Source organism: Leucopleurus acutus, assembly GCF_964270905.1.
Source record: "Leucopleurus acutus genome assembly, chromosome: 1".
NCBI lineage: Eukaryota > Metazoa > Chordata > Mammalia > Artiodactyla > Delphinidae > Leucopleurus > Leucopleurus acutus.
Genome location: NC_139142.1, coordinates 202,244,135 through 202,256,839, shown reverse-complemented (window position 1 = coordinate 202,256,839; position 12,705 = coordinate 202,244,135). Strand labels below are relative to the sequence as shown.

Below are 12,705 nucleotides of genomic sequence, written 5' to 3'. Positions count from 1 at the left end.
ACAGTTCCAAAATGTAGTTACCACCTAAGTCCCAAGAAATAGAATTCTAGAATCTCTAGACAGTTGGAGACAGAAGAGCTAAGAATTCTTCTTTCTCTAAAGCTCTAAAGAAAGGTCCTTGGTTGAGGCCAAGATCACTTGTGCCTTGTAAAATCAGCAATGGCTTCATGGGCTACAGGAAGCTCCTGTGAGCTGCCGATCACTGACTGAGTAAGTAGAAGTGTTTCTCCGCCAGAATCACCTGAGGGGTGTCTGTGAGGCAGGTACCTTTTTAGTAAGACCTAAATTACTCTAATGAAGCCACTGTCCCAAAGGATCAGCAATGGCGAGCCCTGGCTTGAAGGATGTGGAACTTTGTACTTGGGGCCAGCACTGCTGTGGGGTTTTGTTTTATTTTGATTTGTTTGAGACCAGTGAGATTCTAAGGCAAGGGGTGGAAACCATCTGAATTTGTAAGCTCTGTGTCATAAACCTCGTTGGCCTCCTTCTCAGTGCCTGGCACAATGCTAGGTTATAGCTCACTGCTATACCCCAGGGACTTTTGCTATAAAGGGCCAGATAATAAATATTTTAGACTTCGTGGTCAATACGGTCTCTAACACAACACTCAACTGGAAAAAGCAGCCATATACAATATATTACTGAATGGGCGTGGCTATGTGCCAATAAAACTTTACTTACAAAAGCAGACCTAGTTAATGACCCTTGCTACCCACCGGTATGTATTCTAGATACCCCATCTGAGATGCGGTCACCTTATTGCTTAACTACTTTAAAGCCCCCATAATGATTCTCCCTCTGGCCTTGCTGAATACTCAGCCCTGTTTTTAGCCTCACCTCTCAGTTGGAAAGCTTAGCTCCACGAGGAGAAATTAACAACTCTAGAAACTTCTAGGCAGATAAAGAAAATGATACTGGATGAAAATATGTATGAATATCAGGTTCAGTATGAGGAACAGTATTCAGAAATTTCACTCCACCCTCATCCCAGCAAGGCTGTTCTATTTGGGGAAGACAGATTCCTTCAAGAGAGGAATCACTTCTGGAAAACCAGTAGCCAATGGGGCATGGACCTCTTGATCCTACTCCCATTTTAAATAATTCGGTGGGGTCTCTTTACGCCCTCTCCACTCCCAGCGCCAGCACTTTCCTCCTCTTTTTGACCCACAGTCATCCACCCCGTCTTGCTCCCCAGCTGACACCAGACTTTTAGGAAGGCCCGTGAAACAGTGATGGAAGAAACCCAAAAAACATTGCATTTGCAATGTAACACTGATATTTTTGAAGCAACATTCCCACGTTTGGAAAAGTACCAAGGAAAGAGAAAGGAAGAAGGATAAGGTGCTAAACCTTCTCCCTTTAATAAACCTCCAACAATAAATCTTAAAGTGGTCCATGTAGACCCTTGTATATTTCATCTCTGGCTGAAACTGAGGTATCTGTTTCCACGCGCGTAGGGAATGGTTACCTCTTTGTATTCTATTTTTTGTTTTGTTTTGTTTTGTTTCATAGAGTTAAAATGGGAATCCTAGAAATGCTTCACACTCTGTGGTTCATCTGGACGTCAGTTGAGGGTTAATTTCTTTGCACGCCTGGTCCCAGGAACACAGCATTTACTTGAAAGTAACCGTGTAGAAAGGGTTAGAGAGCCTGCACTCACCCGTTCCCTGTACTGTGTACTCGCTGCCCTTGGTTTTTCCCTGATGCTGGCTCTGAATGTCCACAAGTGACAGGAAACATCTAGGCTGGCAGATTTCGAAGTTCTCATTGGCGATAGACTTAGTCTCAGGAATCAGGACAAAGCAGGGCTGTCTGATGTGGTCTCTCATTTTTGACAGGTTCTGCCTTCAACAGGCCTGGGGATGAAGGCTGCTGGTACTTTGGCCCTGATGGGCTGCCTGATCACAGTCGCTGAACCCAAAATCTACACTCGCTGTAAACTGGCAAAAATATTTTCGAGGGCTGGCCTGGACAATTACAGGGGCTTTAGCCTTGGAAACTGTGAGATTTCTCCCTTCCTGTTCTCTTTCTTCCCTTGGACTCTCCCTTGAGATGTCAAAGGCCCCATCCACACTCACTTCCGTTTGCTCCCAGCCTGTCCATGCTCTGCCCAACAGGGACGGCTGCTGGCTGTTCACATGTCCTCAACTGCTGCTCTCGGGGGCTTCTCTCCTCCTCCCTGCCCCTCTTGTCCTCACTCCTGGAGTCCTGTACAAATGACACCAGCAAGGGAAGGGGAAAACACCACCATTCTTGCTGACAGTGTAGGGGGCAGACCTGACGTTTAGTCTAGTCCAAACTCAGCCACTGACTATGTGTGCCACCCTGCCCATCCTGTGCCACTCGGGTGCACTACCAGCTCTGACCCTCCCCAAGCTTTGTTGGGAGCAGAGCATGTTCCCTTAACATGTATAAGGGAACTCTCCCCTTCAGAGCAGGGTTGGAGAAAAAAATGCTTTTTTTTCCCCTCACATTTCTGGCTTTTTCTCCCTCTAGGGATCTGCATGGCCTACTACGAGAGCCACTACAACACCACTGCTCAGACTGACCTGGAGGACGGGAGCACCGACTATGGCATTTTTAAGATAAACAGTTACACGTGGTGCAGACGTGCGAAGGTGCAAGAGAAAAACCACTGTCATGTGGCCTGCTCAGGTATGCTTTTGACTCTACAGATATTATCCGTAGGGATAGACGGGGAAGTTGATCATGGAATATCCACACACCTTCTGCTTTAACCAAGATTTGGAGTCCAGATGTGCGAGTAGGTCTGCGCCAGGCTAGTAACTTATTCAACAGTTCCCCAAGGTGACACTCATGATCCTGTGGCCTACTTGTCCAAAGATGACTTTTCCCTTCTAGGGTGGTTTTTATGAAGCCCACCACAAAAACAGGGGCCTGGATAAATGACCTTACTACCCTTTCATGCAGAGAAAAGTTAAATATATTCATTAAGAAGGAAAAAGCTGTTCACCAACTGCTTTCCATAGCAATTCACTCAATACATGCAGTTTACGTTTCTTTGTACAGAATGAGACAAATAAATTCACTTCACATAGCACTTTGTAAACAGTAGAAATGACGCTAGAATTCACTTCCAGGTCTTTCACTTCAATCACTTGAGAAATATATGTGTGCACAGAACTGAGCATAGCAGGATGCATCCAACACGAATTCTGGCGTTAGGGAAGAGAATATGTGCTTATCTGAAGTTCGATAAATGACTGTAAACAGGTGTGGGCTTCCAAGAAAAGAGATGCTATTAATAAAGTCATGGGAAGCTTTGTAGACATAATGATATTTTATCTAAGATTTGGAAGATAGGTAAGATTTGGATATTCAAAGATAGAGAAGTGTCATTCCAGGTAAGTAGAACAAAAAAGCAAAAGGTGCATGAAAAATAACAGGACGTGTGGTTGTGAAGGTTGATGACTACCTGACCACAGAGGACCTTGGGACCCAGGCTGGGGAGCATACACTGATTTCTGCCTGCACTAGGAAATCAGAATAGGTCAGTTGATTCAACATTGCTTCAGAAAAATTAATATGCAAGCTGGGTGTGAGACAGATTAAAGAAGAGATGATTTAAGTGACAGATAAAAAGACCTGAATGATGGTCATGGCTGGTGGTATGGAGAAGAATATGCAAGGGACACTCAACGGTAGAAGGATGGAGTGAAGTAAGTGGTTGTCTTGTTTGCTCCCCCTCTAGAAGGTAAGCTCTGTGAGGGCAGGAGTTTTATCTGTTTTGATCACTGGTGTATCCTCAGTGCCTAGAATGGTCCCTGGCCATTGTTGGAGCTCAAGAAATATTCATTAACTAAATGAATGTAGGGAAAAGAGCAAGGGTGAAGACAAAGAGTGATAAAATTCCTGAGGAGCAGGAAATAAACTTTTATTTCTCTTGGACACATACAAGATAATCAGTACATAAGTGTGAATGTATGAATGACAGAACACTATGTTAATTTACCTAATAAGTTGTCCCTACTCCTACAATACTATGGAATGCTTGCTACCTCCTGACCAATTGTTGGTCAACCCTTAATTTAGAGCATTCTTTTGTTGAGCCAAAATCCATGTCCTTATAGCTTTATTCCATTAATGCTAGTTTTTCCTTCTGGATTTATTCAAAACAGATTTTCTCTATTTTATACACAGCAACTTATTAAATGTTTGAAAATAATTAGTAGGTATTTCTCATCTTCAATTCTTATCTCCGAGGCTCAAACATTCAGTACCTTCACTTTGTTACAGGTTTGACTTTTAAACTCCTTCCCTTCTTGGTCACTCTCATTAGCAACTCCTATGAGCTTGCCAATAGAGTCTTCTAGTTAAACATGGTGGTTGGATGTGTATATTGTTAGAAGCTGGAAAGTGAGAGGACAAATGGTGACTAATTTAGCAATTAGAGAATTGCTAAATCCTGAATCTTTGACCATGGGAAAGCCAAGAAGCAGCCACAGGATCCCAAAAGGGCTCAGAAATTAGCAGCATCAGCTACTTCTGGAAACTGGAGTGAAGGCAGGTTGACAACAGGATGATCAGTTGGAAATCCAGATAAGGAGCAGCTGATTCCCCTCCTGATTCCATTCATGTATCGACTGCTCCTCCTCAACCCTGGCAGGATACTGGGGCTCTCTCTCCTGGACAGGATAAGTAGAACATCTCTCAACTGAGAGACCTCGCCAACATTTGAGTGTGAGAGCTCCATACTAAACATGGAGTTAAGTTTCTGTAGTCCCAGTCACCTTCCTCCACTCCAATCCTGGAATGTTGGCAACCAGCCTAGCCTCTCCAGAAGAGAAGACCTTGTTCTGGGGAATCCAGCCAGATGGAAAGGAAGTAACTGAAGTGGGACTTCCCAGTGAACAAACTAGCTAGATCTCCCTACAGTGAGATGCACAGTTGAAAATCCCCACCTCTGTGTACAGAACTCCTAATCAGCTTTTTAGTGTCCCTCTCCTAAATAAGTGCAGATAACTAAGGGGCATCAGACTTCATAGGAGTGTCACTGACATGAAAGAATGAGACCACCACCACCACCAACAACAACAAAAACCAGATAAAAGTAACTTATTGAAAGCAGAGATTACGCTTGGAAATGAAAACTTCAAAAAGAAACTATCATTAATATCTTTGATATGTTTACACTTATAGTGAACTTCTCATAGACAGCATATAATTGGGTGTTGCTTTTATAGCCAGTCCAACAACTTCTGCTTTTCAACAGTAATGTTTAGACCAGGGAACTTTTTCTGAAAGGGACAGATAATAAACAGTTTAGGTGTTGTGAGCCTTATAGTCTCTTTTGTAACTATTCAACTCTTCACGTAGCACAAAAGCAGTCACAGACAATACGTAAATGAATGGACATGATTGTGTTCTAATAAAACTCTATTTACAAAAACAGAGGATGGGCCTGTGGGTCCTACATAGTTTGCTGAACCTTGATTTTGATCATTTATATTTAATGTAATTGCTGATATGATTACTTTAAAATCTACCATCTATTTGTGGGATCTATCCATCTATTCTTGATTTATTTTTCCTGCCTTCTTTTGGATTAATTGAATCTTTCCAGTATTCTCTCTTATTTCCACCACTGGCTTATTAGCTGTACTTCTGTTTTATTTTTAGTGGTTCCTCTAGGGTTTACAATATGCATCACATTCTACCTTCAAAAAACATTACACGGGCTTCCCTGGTGGCGCAGGGGTTGAGAGTCCACCTGCCGATGCAGGTGACGCGGGTTCGTGCCCCGGTCCGGGAGGATCCCACATGCCGCGGAGCGGCTGGGCCCATGAGCCATGGCCGCTGAATCTGCGTGTCCGGAGCCTGTGCTCCGCAACGGGAGAGGCCACACAGTGAGAGGCCCGCATACCGCAACAACAACAAAAAAAAACATTACACCACTTCACATATAATAGAGTTGACTCTTGATTTTCTCGGGCTCCCTGTAGGTAATGTGTCCTTTTTCCTCTAGCCCCTTTTTACAATTTCCTCTTTGTCACCAATTTTCAGCAATTTGATCACAAATATCTGGTTTTTGTGTGTGTTTATCTTGCTTGATATTCGCTAACATTTTGGATCCCTGAGTGGATAATTTTTTAATTTCTCCTTCTAGGAGTCTAATAACACATGTGTTAGATCATTTAATGTTTTCCTATAGGTCACTGAGGCTCTTCATTTTTTTTTCAGCCTTTTTCGCTTTCTTTGTTTTTTCTTTTTCAATTGTTTCCACCACTCTATGTTCAAGTTCTCTGATCTTTCTTCTGAAGTGCCTAATCTATTAAATTCACCAATTGAATGTTTCATTTCAGGTAATGCATTTTTTCAATGCTAGGTAATTATTTTATATCTTTCATTTCTCTCATTTGATTCATGTTTTCCTGTAAGTCCTTGATAGCAATAAACATATTTATAAGCATTGTTTTAAGTTTCTTGTCTGCTAATTCAATCAACTCTGTCACTTTTGGGTCTTCCCTTTGACTGATCTTTCTCCTGGTTATGGGTTACATTTCCATACCTCTTCGTACACGTGATCGCTTTTTATTGGATACTAGACAGCGTGTGTATTACATTGTTGAGTGTCTGGATTGTGTTGTCTTCCTTTAAGGATTATTGAAATTCATCTTGGCAAGCAGTTAGTTCTGGTCAGGGATGTTCTAGAGCAGTCATTATGGGAGGGCTAGTTCAGCCTTACTCTCAAAGTATTTCCCTTTTAGCCTCTCTTGAATATCCTAAGGTTCAGCAAAGTCTCTCTCCTCTGACCAGTCAGAAATCATGTCTCCCAGCCCTGGCTGATCCCTGCAATTGTTGAGGCCCCTCGCAACAGTTCTCTGACTAGTCTCATGGAGTTTTACCCTTGACATGCCCGGTTTGGTCTTCAGCCAAAGACTCAGTGGCCTCTCTCTGCAGAGCTCAGGCATGCTCCTTTTGGTGACTCCTTCCTCTCAGGGACCCTCTCGACAAATGCCAACTGTCTCAGCCTCTCATCTCTGTCTCCTCTATGTAGACTGCCATCTCCTGTCTGGGTTTTACCTTCAAGGTCTGGAAAGTGGCACTGGGCAGACAGTCACAGCAGTCACAAGGTGAGCCTCGTCTGGTTTCTATCTCTTAAGGATTCTGCATTCCCTGTTGTCTAATGCCTGAAAATCATGATCACATGTTTTGTCTAGTTGTCTAGTTGTTTACAGTAGGAGAGAAAATCTGCTGCTCACGGCCATGCTTGACTTTACATGCAGTTTACTGATTGAGGATTGTCCAATGTTGTGCCAGTTAAGGAAGTCTGGGGTAAATGTATATCTGCAAGACAACCATGGATTCTCAGAAATTAAAATGTTAGATGGTTCGTGGTTAGAGGTGAAGGATCACTCATATCTGCTTTCTCATCATCAAAAGCCTGGGATTTTTAGGGACAGCTTTAAAATAGAAAACAGGGTGTTGGTTTTATACCCTAATCACCCTCTATGACCGGCCGCCCCCAGCCTCAGGCCAGAGAGGCTGTACTTAGGGACAATGTCATTCTGTCCCATGGATTACAGAAGTAGGGACGTTCGTCATGAGAACCTAGAAACAAGCTAGCATTAGAGTGTGTGTGCAAGGTAGGTGACACCTTGTGCATGTACAGAATACATGCACCTCAGGCCCACCTGCTGAAGCTACGTGCTCGTTAGTACCAGACCAAACCATATTCCTCAGATTGCTGCCGGCCTTCCCAAACTATTTGGACATAATATTTGTTATATATACATATATAGAAATATAAACATATCTATGTATACACAAACTCACATACCTATAATAATGTAATAGCAATCTTTATTTCCCTCCAATAACTTAGTCCTCATTAAAATAAGAGATGTTTAAGAAAAGCATCATTGCCCCCTGTATCTAGGCTAGCCCACTTACATTAATCTCTATTTCTCATATCAGCCTGGTATCTGAGTTGGCCATTGTCACTTCAGAGAGTATGAGGAGATGTAAATTCTGGGTTAAGATAGTGGTATTTCCATTGGGGGCCAGGACTATGCTGGGGAGAGACAGACTTTGCAGTAGAACTCAAAGTCTTTTACCTGAAAAGAACGAGTTCTTTTTGTGTAGATTGTTGCTGTTTTCTTTTGTTGGATGGGGGAGAATAAATGATTCCATGGAACGATGCTTTGATGTTCAACCTAACCCTTTCCTTATCTGTGTTTGACTGGACAGAATTGTCTATTTGAAGTAAATGGAGCAGAAGCCATTCTTGGCTCCTGTGCCGGTACATACCTGCTCTCTGGGCTCATTTCTGCCCCTCTGCTGCCCCTCTGTGGCAATTTCACTGGGTTTCTCACATCTCAGCCCCGTGCCAGGTCCTTTATTCCCCAGCCCCGACCTAGCTTAACACATTATCCTAAGGAAATTCAAACTCACGTCCAACTTGCACTTGCAAAACCTCAGTTGTGCAACAAAGTGGGACATTGACAAACACCTTCCACGATCTGTATGACCCGGGCCTGCAGTACCTACGCCTCCCACCAAACCGTGCACAGCATCTCCAGACGGGCAACCTGCCGCACCGCAAACGCGAGCTTTGTTCTCTGCGTACTGGCCCCAGGGCTGCGCCGAGGCAGGTCTAACAGCGTACCCTCTGCTTCTTCCCTACTCTGTGTAATCTGTGTCCTGCCATCCCTGGAGACCCCAGAGAACCCACTTCTCCTAGGAAACAGGCCCCAACCACGTTCAATCACAAACCGCAGTGTCTCAAGCACTCATCAGGAATATATGCACACGAAATAAAGTGTTTCTAAGTAATCTGAACTTGTATTAGATACCAAGCCCTTAAGTTTGGATAATAATTACTTGAAAAATTAATGAAGTATTTATACTTTTATTATCGACTTTGTTAGCAGACGGTGTTGCACAGGCGGGAATCTTGTTGCAGTAGCTCTGTTGGAAGGAAGTAGCCTTAGGTTTGAAGGCAGACTCACTTACTGGGTGTATGACCTCAGTTTACAGGGATGCTAATGGCTGTAGCCATGGTAATCCTGTAGTATGAGGGAGATAATGCATGAAGAGGCTTCATATGTGCTGGACATAGGGTACATTTTCCATAAAGGTCAACTAATAGCAATAGCTATTGTTATAGATAATTCTCTTCCCAGAAACAAGGCAAAAGACTTTTATAAGCTAATAAAGCTTTATTTGCTTTCCAGAAAAGTTGAATCCATTACACTTCCATCAGCAAGAACTCAGGAGTGCCTATGTCATTGCACCCTTGTCAATATCGAGCATTACCCAATTCCTACAAAATCTTTGCTCAGTTGTTAAACAGAAATTCTGTCAAATGGTTTGGGTTTTTGTGTCTTGGATTGGTGGTTGTGGTGGGCGTGGATGTGGATTTCCCAGGTTCCCCTCAAAGGAAGGACATTTGGTCCCAGCTGCATTTGTGTGATTTGCGCACTGTCTACCGGCACCTGCTCGGGTGTCAAGAGCTGCATTCCCTAAGGTCCTGTGGGCAGCCAAACCCGGGGAGTGAGTGCAGCTGGGGTATAAAAACTGGGCCTCAGAGGGGTCCAACCTGGGCAACTCTGATGGGCAACATTCACCACAGGCTCAAGGCCAGGGGGTGAGGTTTGATGGGCCTAGATCACAGCTATGGTCTCCGCCTGCCCAGCCCTGCTTCTGCCCATTTCTTCTACAGGTGTGGATCCCTAATAAACACCTTGCACTCCAAACCCATCTCAGCAACTGCTTCTGGAGAAACCAACCTGCAACAGAAATGATGTTGGACATTTTTTTTGTTTATTTGCCTTTTTCTGTCATGTTTGTGTTGAGAAGGATTTTGAGACCACTTCTGGTGAAGCAATGTCAATGAACACATTTTCAGTTGAAAGATTTGTTACATCTGAAAGCCATAGAAAAAGAAACAAAGGCAAAGATTGATGTATTTGACATAAAACTTAAAAATTTTCTGCATGTGAAAAACACCCTGGGTAAAAAGAAAATTATTGCACAAACCAGAAAGTTACAATAGACAAAAGTTTAATAATTATCTATAAAGAGATGTTCCATGTCAAATTAACACAAGTAAAGAAAACACTGTACTGTCCTCTCTCACTTGTGTGTTTCTTTAGGACATAAAAAACATTTTCCTGTTGTGTTTTCCCTAAACACATTTCCAAAAACCTTTCAGGGCTGGTCCATTCCTCTGAAACATCAAGGAGTCTGAAACTTTAAGATGTGGATGGTCTAGAAACAAAAACAGTTCTTTGATTTGTGAAGAAGTGTAACAAAAATAAGGATACGGCTCATGGTTCTTCCAACCCGCCTGCCCCCAAAGCAGTGAGAAAAGTGAAGAAAATCTGATTCGGGCCTCCCCAGCTCCAACAATAAAATCTCAGCTAACCCTCTACTCTCTCTTACAGACTTGATCACTGACGACCTCACAGATGCAATTATCTGTGCCAAGAAAATTGTTAAAGAGACAGATGGGATGAACTACTGGTAAGAGTATTTCCTTGGGAGACAAACTGATGTGGGTGGAACCTACAGTTCATCACTGCTGCAGGGGATGGAGACAAGTTCACCTATGCAGAGTGGTCCAGCTATTTTCATGTGACCTAGTCTATATCCTCCTCTATTAGGGTGTGGATGTGCAGTGAGCCTGGTAGAAGGGATTAGTATATGGGGAGGAGAGGTGGTAAGGAGTCAGAATAATTTGCAATTGCCTTCGTGTTCCAAACAATGAAGAGAGAGGTGCTTTCTCATGTAAATTGGAGAGCATCCGTGAAGACAACACACCAGAGGAAAAAGCTCGAGTTTGCTCTAGATTTGATTAAGATTTTGGAAGTCTATGGCAGGGAGAGGAAAATGACCATGTCAGTTGCATGAGAAATGGACAGGAAACTTCCCCAGCTTGTGCATGAGACATGGCTAAGCTGGCGCCCACCGTCATCTCTGCGGCTGTGTTTCTTGTGAACGTTGTTAATCAGGTCACTCACTTGGGGATCCCAAATTTTCAGAGATGTGGATGTTTAACAAAATGACCCATCCTCATAAAAGTTGCTTACTTGTTGCCGAGGCTAATATGGGCTCTAGGAAAAAACCAGGGAGAGGAAAGTCTTAACAAGGCAAAAAGATGGAGTCCTTGGATCTCAGTAGCAAATGACACTGAACCCTGGGCACCACGGGTTACATGGGTTAATTGTCTATGGTGTTTGAACCTCAGAATATTTGGATTGTCATGCTTTTCTCTGTTGTTCCTGCTTCCCTCTCCTCCTTAGGCAAGGCTGGAAGAAGCATTGTGAGGGCAAAGACCTGTCTGGGTGGAAAAAGGGATGTGAGGTTTCATGAACTGGACTGACACCAAGGATGTTTCACAACAGCCCCCTAGGATTTGTAAGAACAGTCGTGTCATCTTGTCTCCCTTCCTAATAGTCCTTCTAGAGTTGGAGAGGGAAAGTTAAGCTATATTTTTAAGGAAATAAATAGTTCCATTTAAATGTCTTGACTTTACCCTGACTAAATTTCAATGATGTCGTAATAGCACATGGTTAAGACTTGAAAAGTCACCTACAAAATGTTCTAGCCCTGGAAGGAACAAGCTTCTCTTCTTTACTGTAATAAGTCCTGATTCCTGTGGCCCTGAAATGGCTGCTTATTTTAAAAATACGATTCCCAGGTCAGGGAGAACGCTGGAGGAATGACCATAGTTTGCTGACCTCTGTCCTGGAGCAGTAAGCCCTTCTTCTCCTGGTCATCGGATGAATAGCCCTTCCTCAGCTCACCTCTGCCAGAGAGAATGTTCCTGATTCCTCCAGGCAGTTATGATGGGTATTCTAATGGGACCAAATAGATGAAGTTGCAGCTCTTAGCCCCAGGGTTCCCCATGTTATTCCAACATCCATTTAAATTAAACCTATCAAAAACCACACTTACATCCTCATGACAAAATTGTTTCCAGACTTAGACCTACAGATTTCATTAGTTTGCTCGGAAACTGGCCTGACTAAAGATATTTCATTAGCTGGAACAGTGGGCTGAGGAGTTCAGATCCCCAGAGATATTCCCAGGATGCCCTCTGCTCCATGCAGGGGTGGCTCCTCTACAGCGCAGCTCCACTCTGCTGAGCTTTGCCTTGTCCATCCTCTGTCCTGCTAGGGTTAGAAGTGGCTGGGCCTGTGCTGTTGGAACCTTAGAGTCAGGGTGAACGCAATCTGACTGTGAGAATGCACCGAACTGAGGTTTGTTGGGAAAACGGTTATGCCTGCAAATAAGTTGCCCACTTAGAAGAAAGTCCCCACGAGTCAGACTGATGGTTTCGTCACAGCACCTAAATAACCCATAAACACTCTCTAGTGGCCAGCTGCCTCGGTTTACTGTTGGCTCATTCCGCATCCACTGGCTTTGCTTGCAGACACAGGCTTTAAAAGCAGAATGCTACTTTCCAAAAGAATATAAACGTTTTGTATGTGCCTAAACAAACGTAATCCTGTGACAATTTAACAGGCATTACAAAGCATGGTAAAAAAAAGATAACTTTCAAAACTTCTGAAGTAAGAATCAAAAAATAATTACTGAAGATGGCTGAAGAAAATCTGAGAATTTTAGTGTCCATTACACTGCACTAAATCAACAATCAGTGCTTATAGAGGTCCATAAATATGTATTTTTCATTATTATTGTCTTGTCATTCATCCACCTTACAGTCTCCATTCTTAG

At 43.2% G+C, this 12,705-nt stretch overlaps 1 protein-coding gene across 1 annotated transcript; it reads left to right on the top strand.

Moving 5' to 3' along the window:
• Positions 1–1,859: 1,859 nt before the first annotated feature.
• Positions 1,860–11,337, top strand: LOC309958204 (lysozyme-like protein 1; the record flags this gene model as incomplete). Its single annotated transcript, XM_082833892.1, has 4 exons — positions 1,860–2,001; positions 2,497–2,655; positions 10,410–10,488; positions 11,268–11,337. Exons 1-4 carry the CDS (start codon positions 1,863–1,865, stop codon positions 11,335–11,337), a joined length of 447 nt encoding a protein of 148 aa, XP_082690018.1. The 5' UTR covers positions 1,860–1,862.
• Between the last annotated feature and the right edge of the window lie 1,368 nt (positions 11,338–12,705).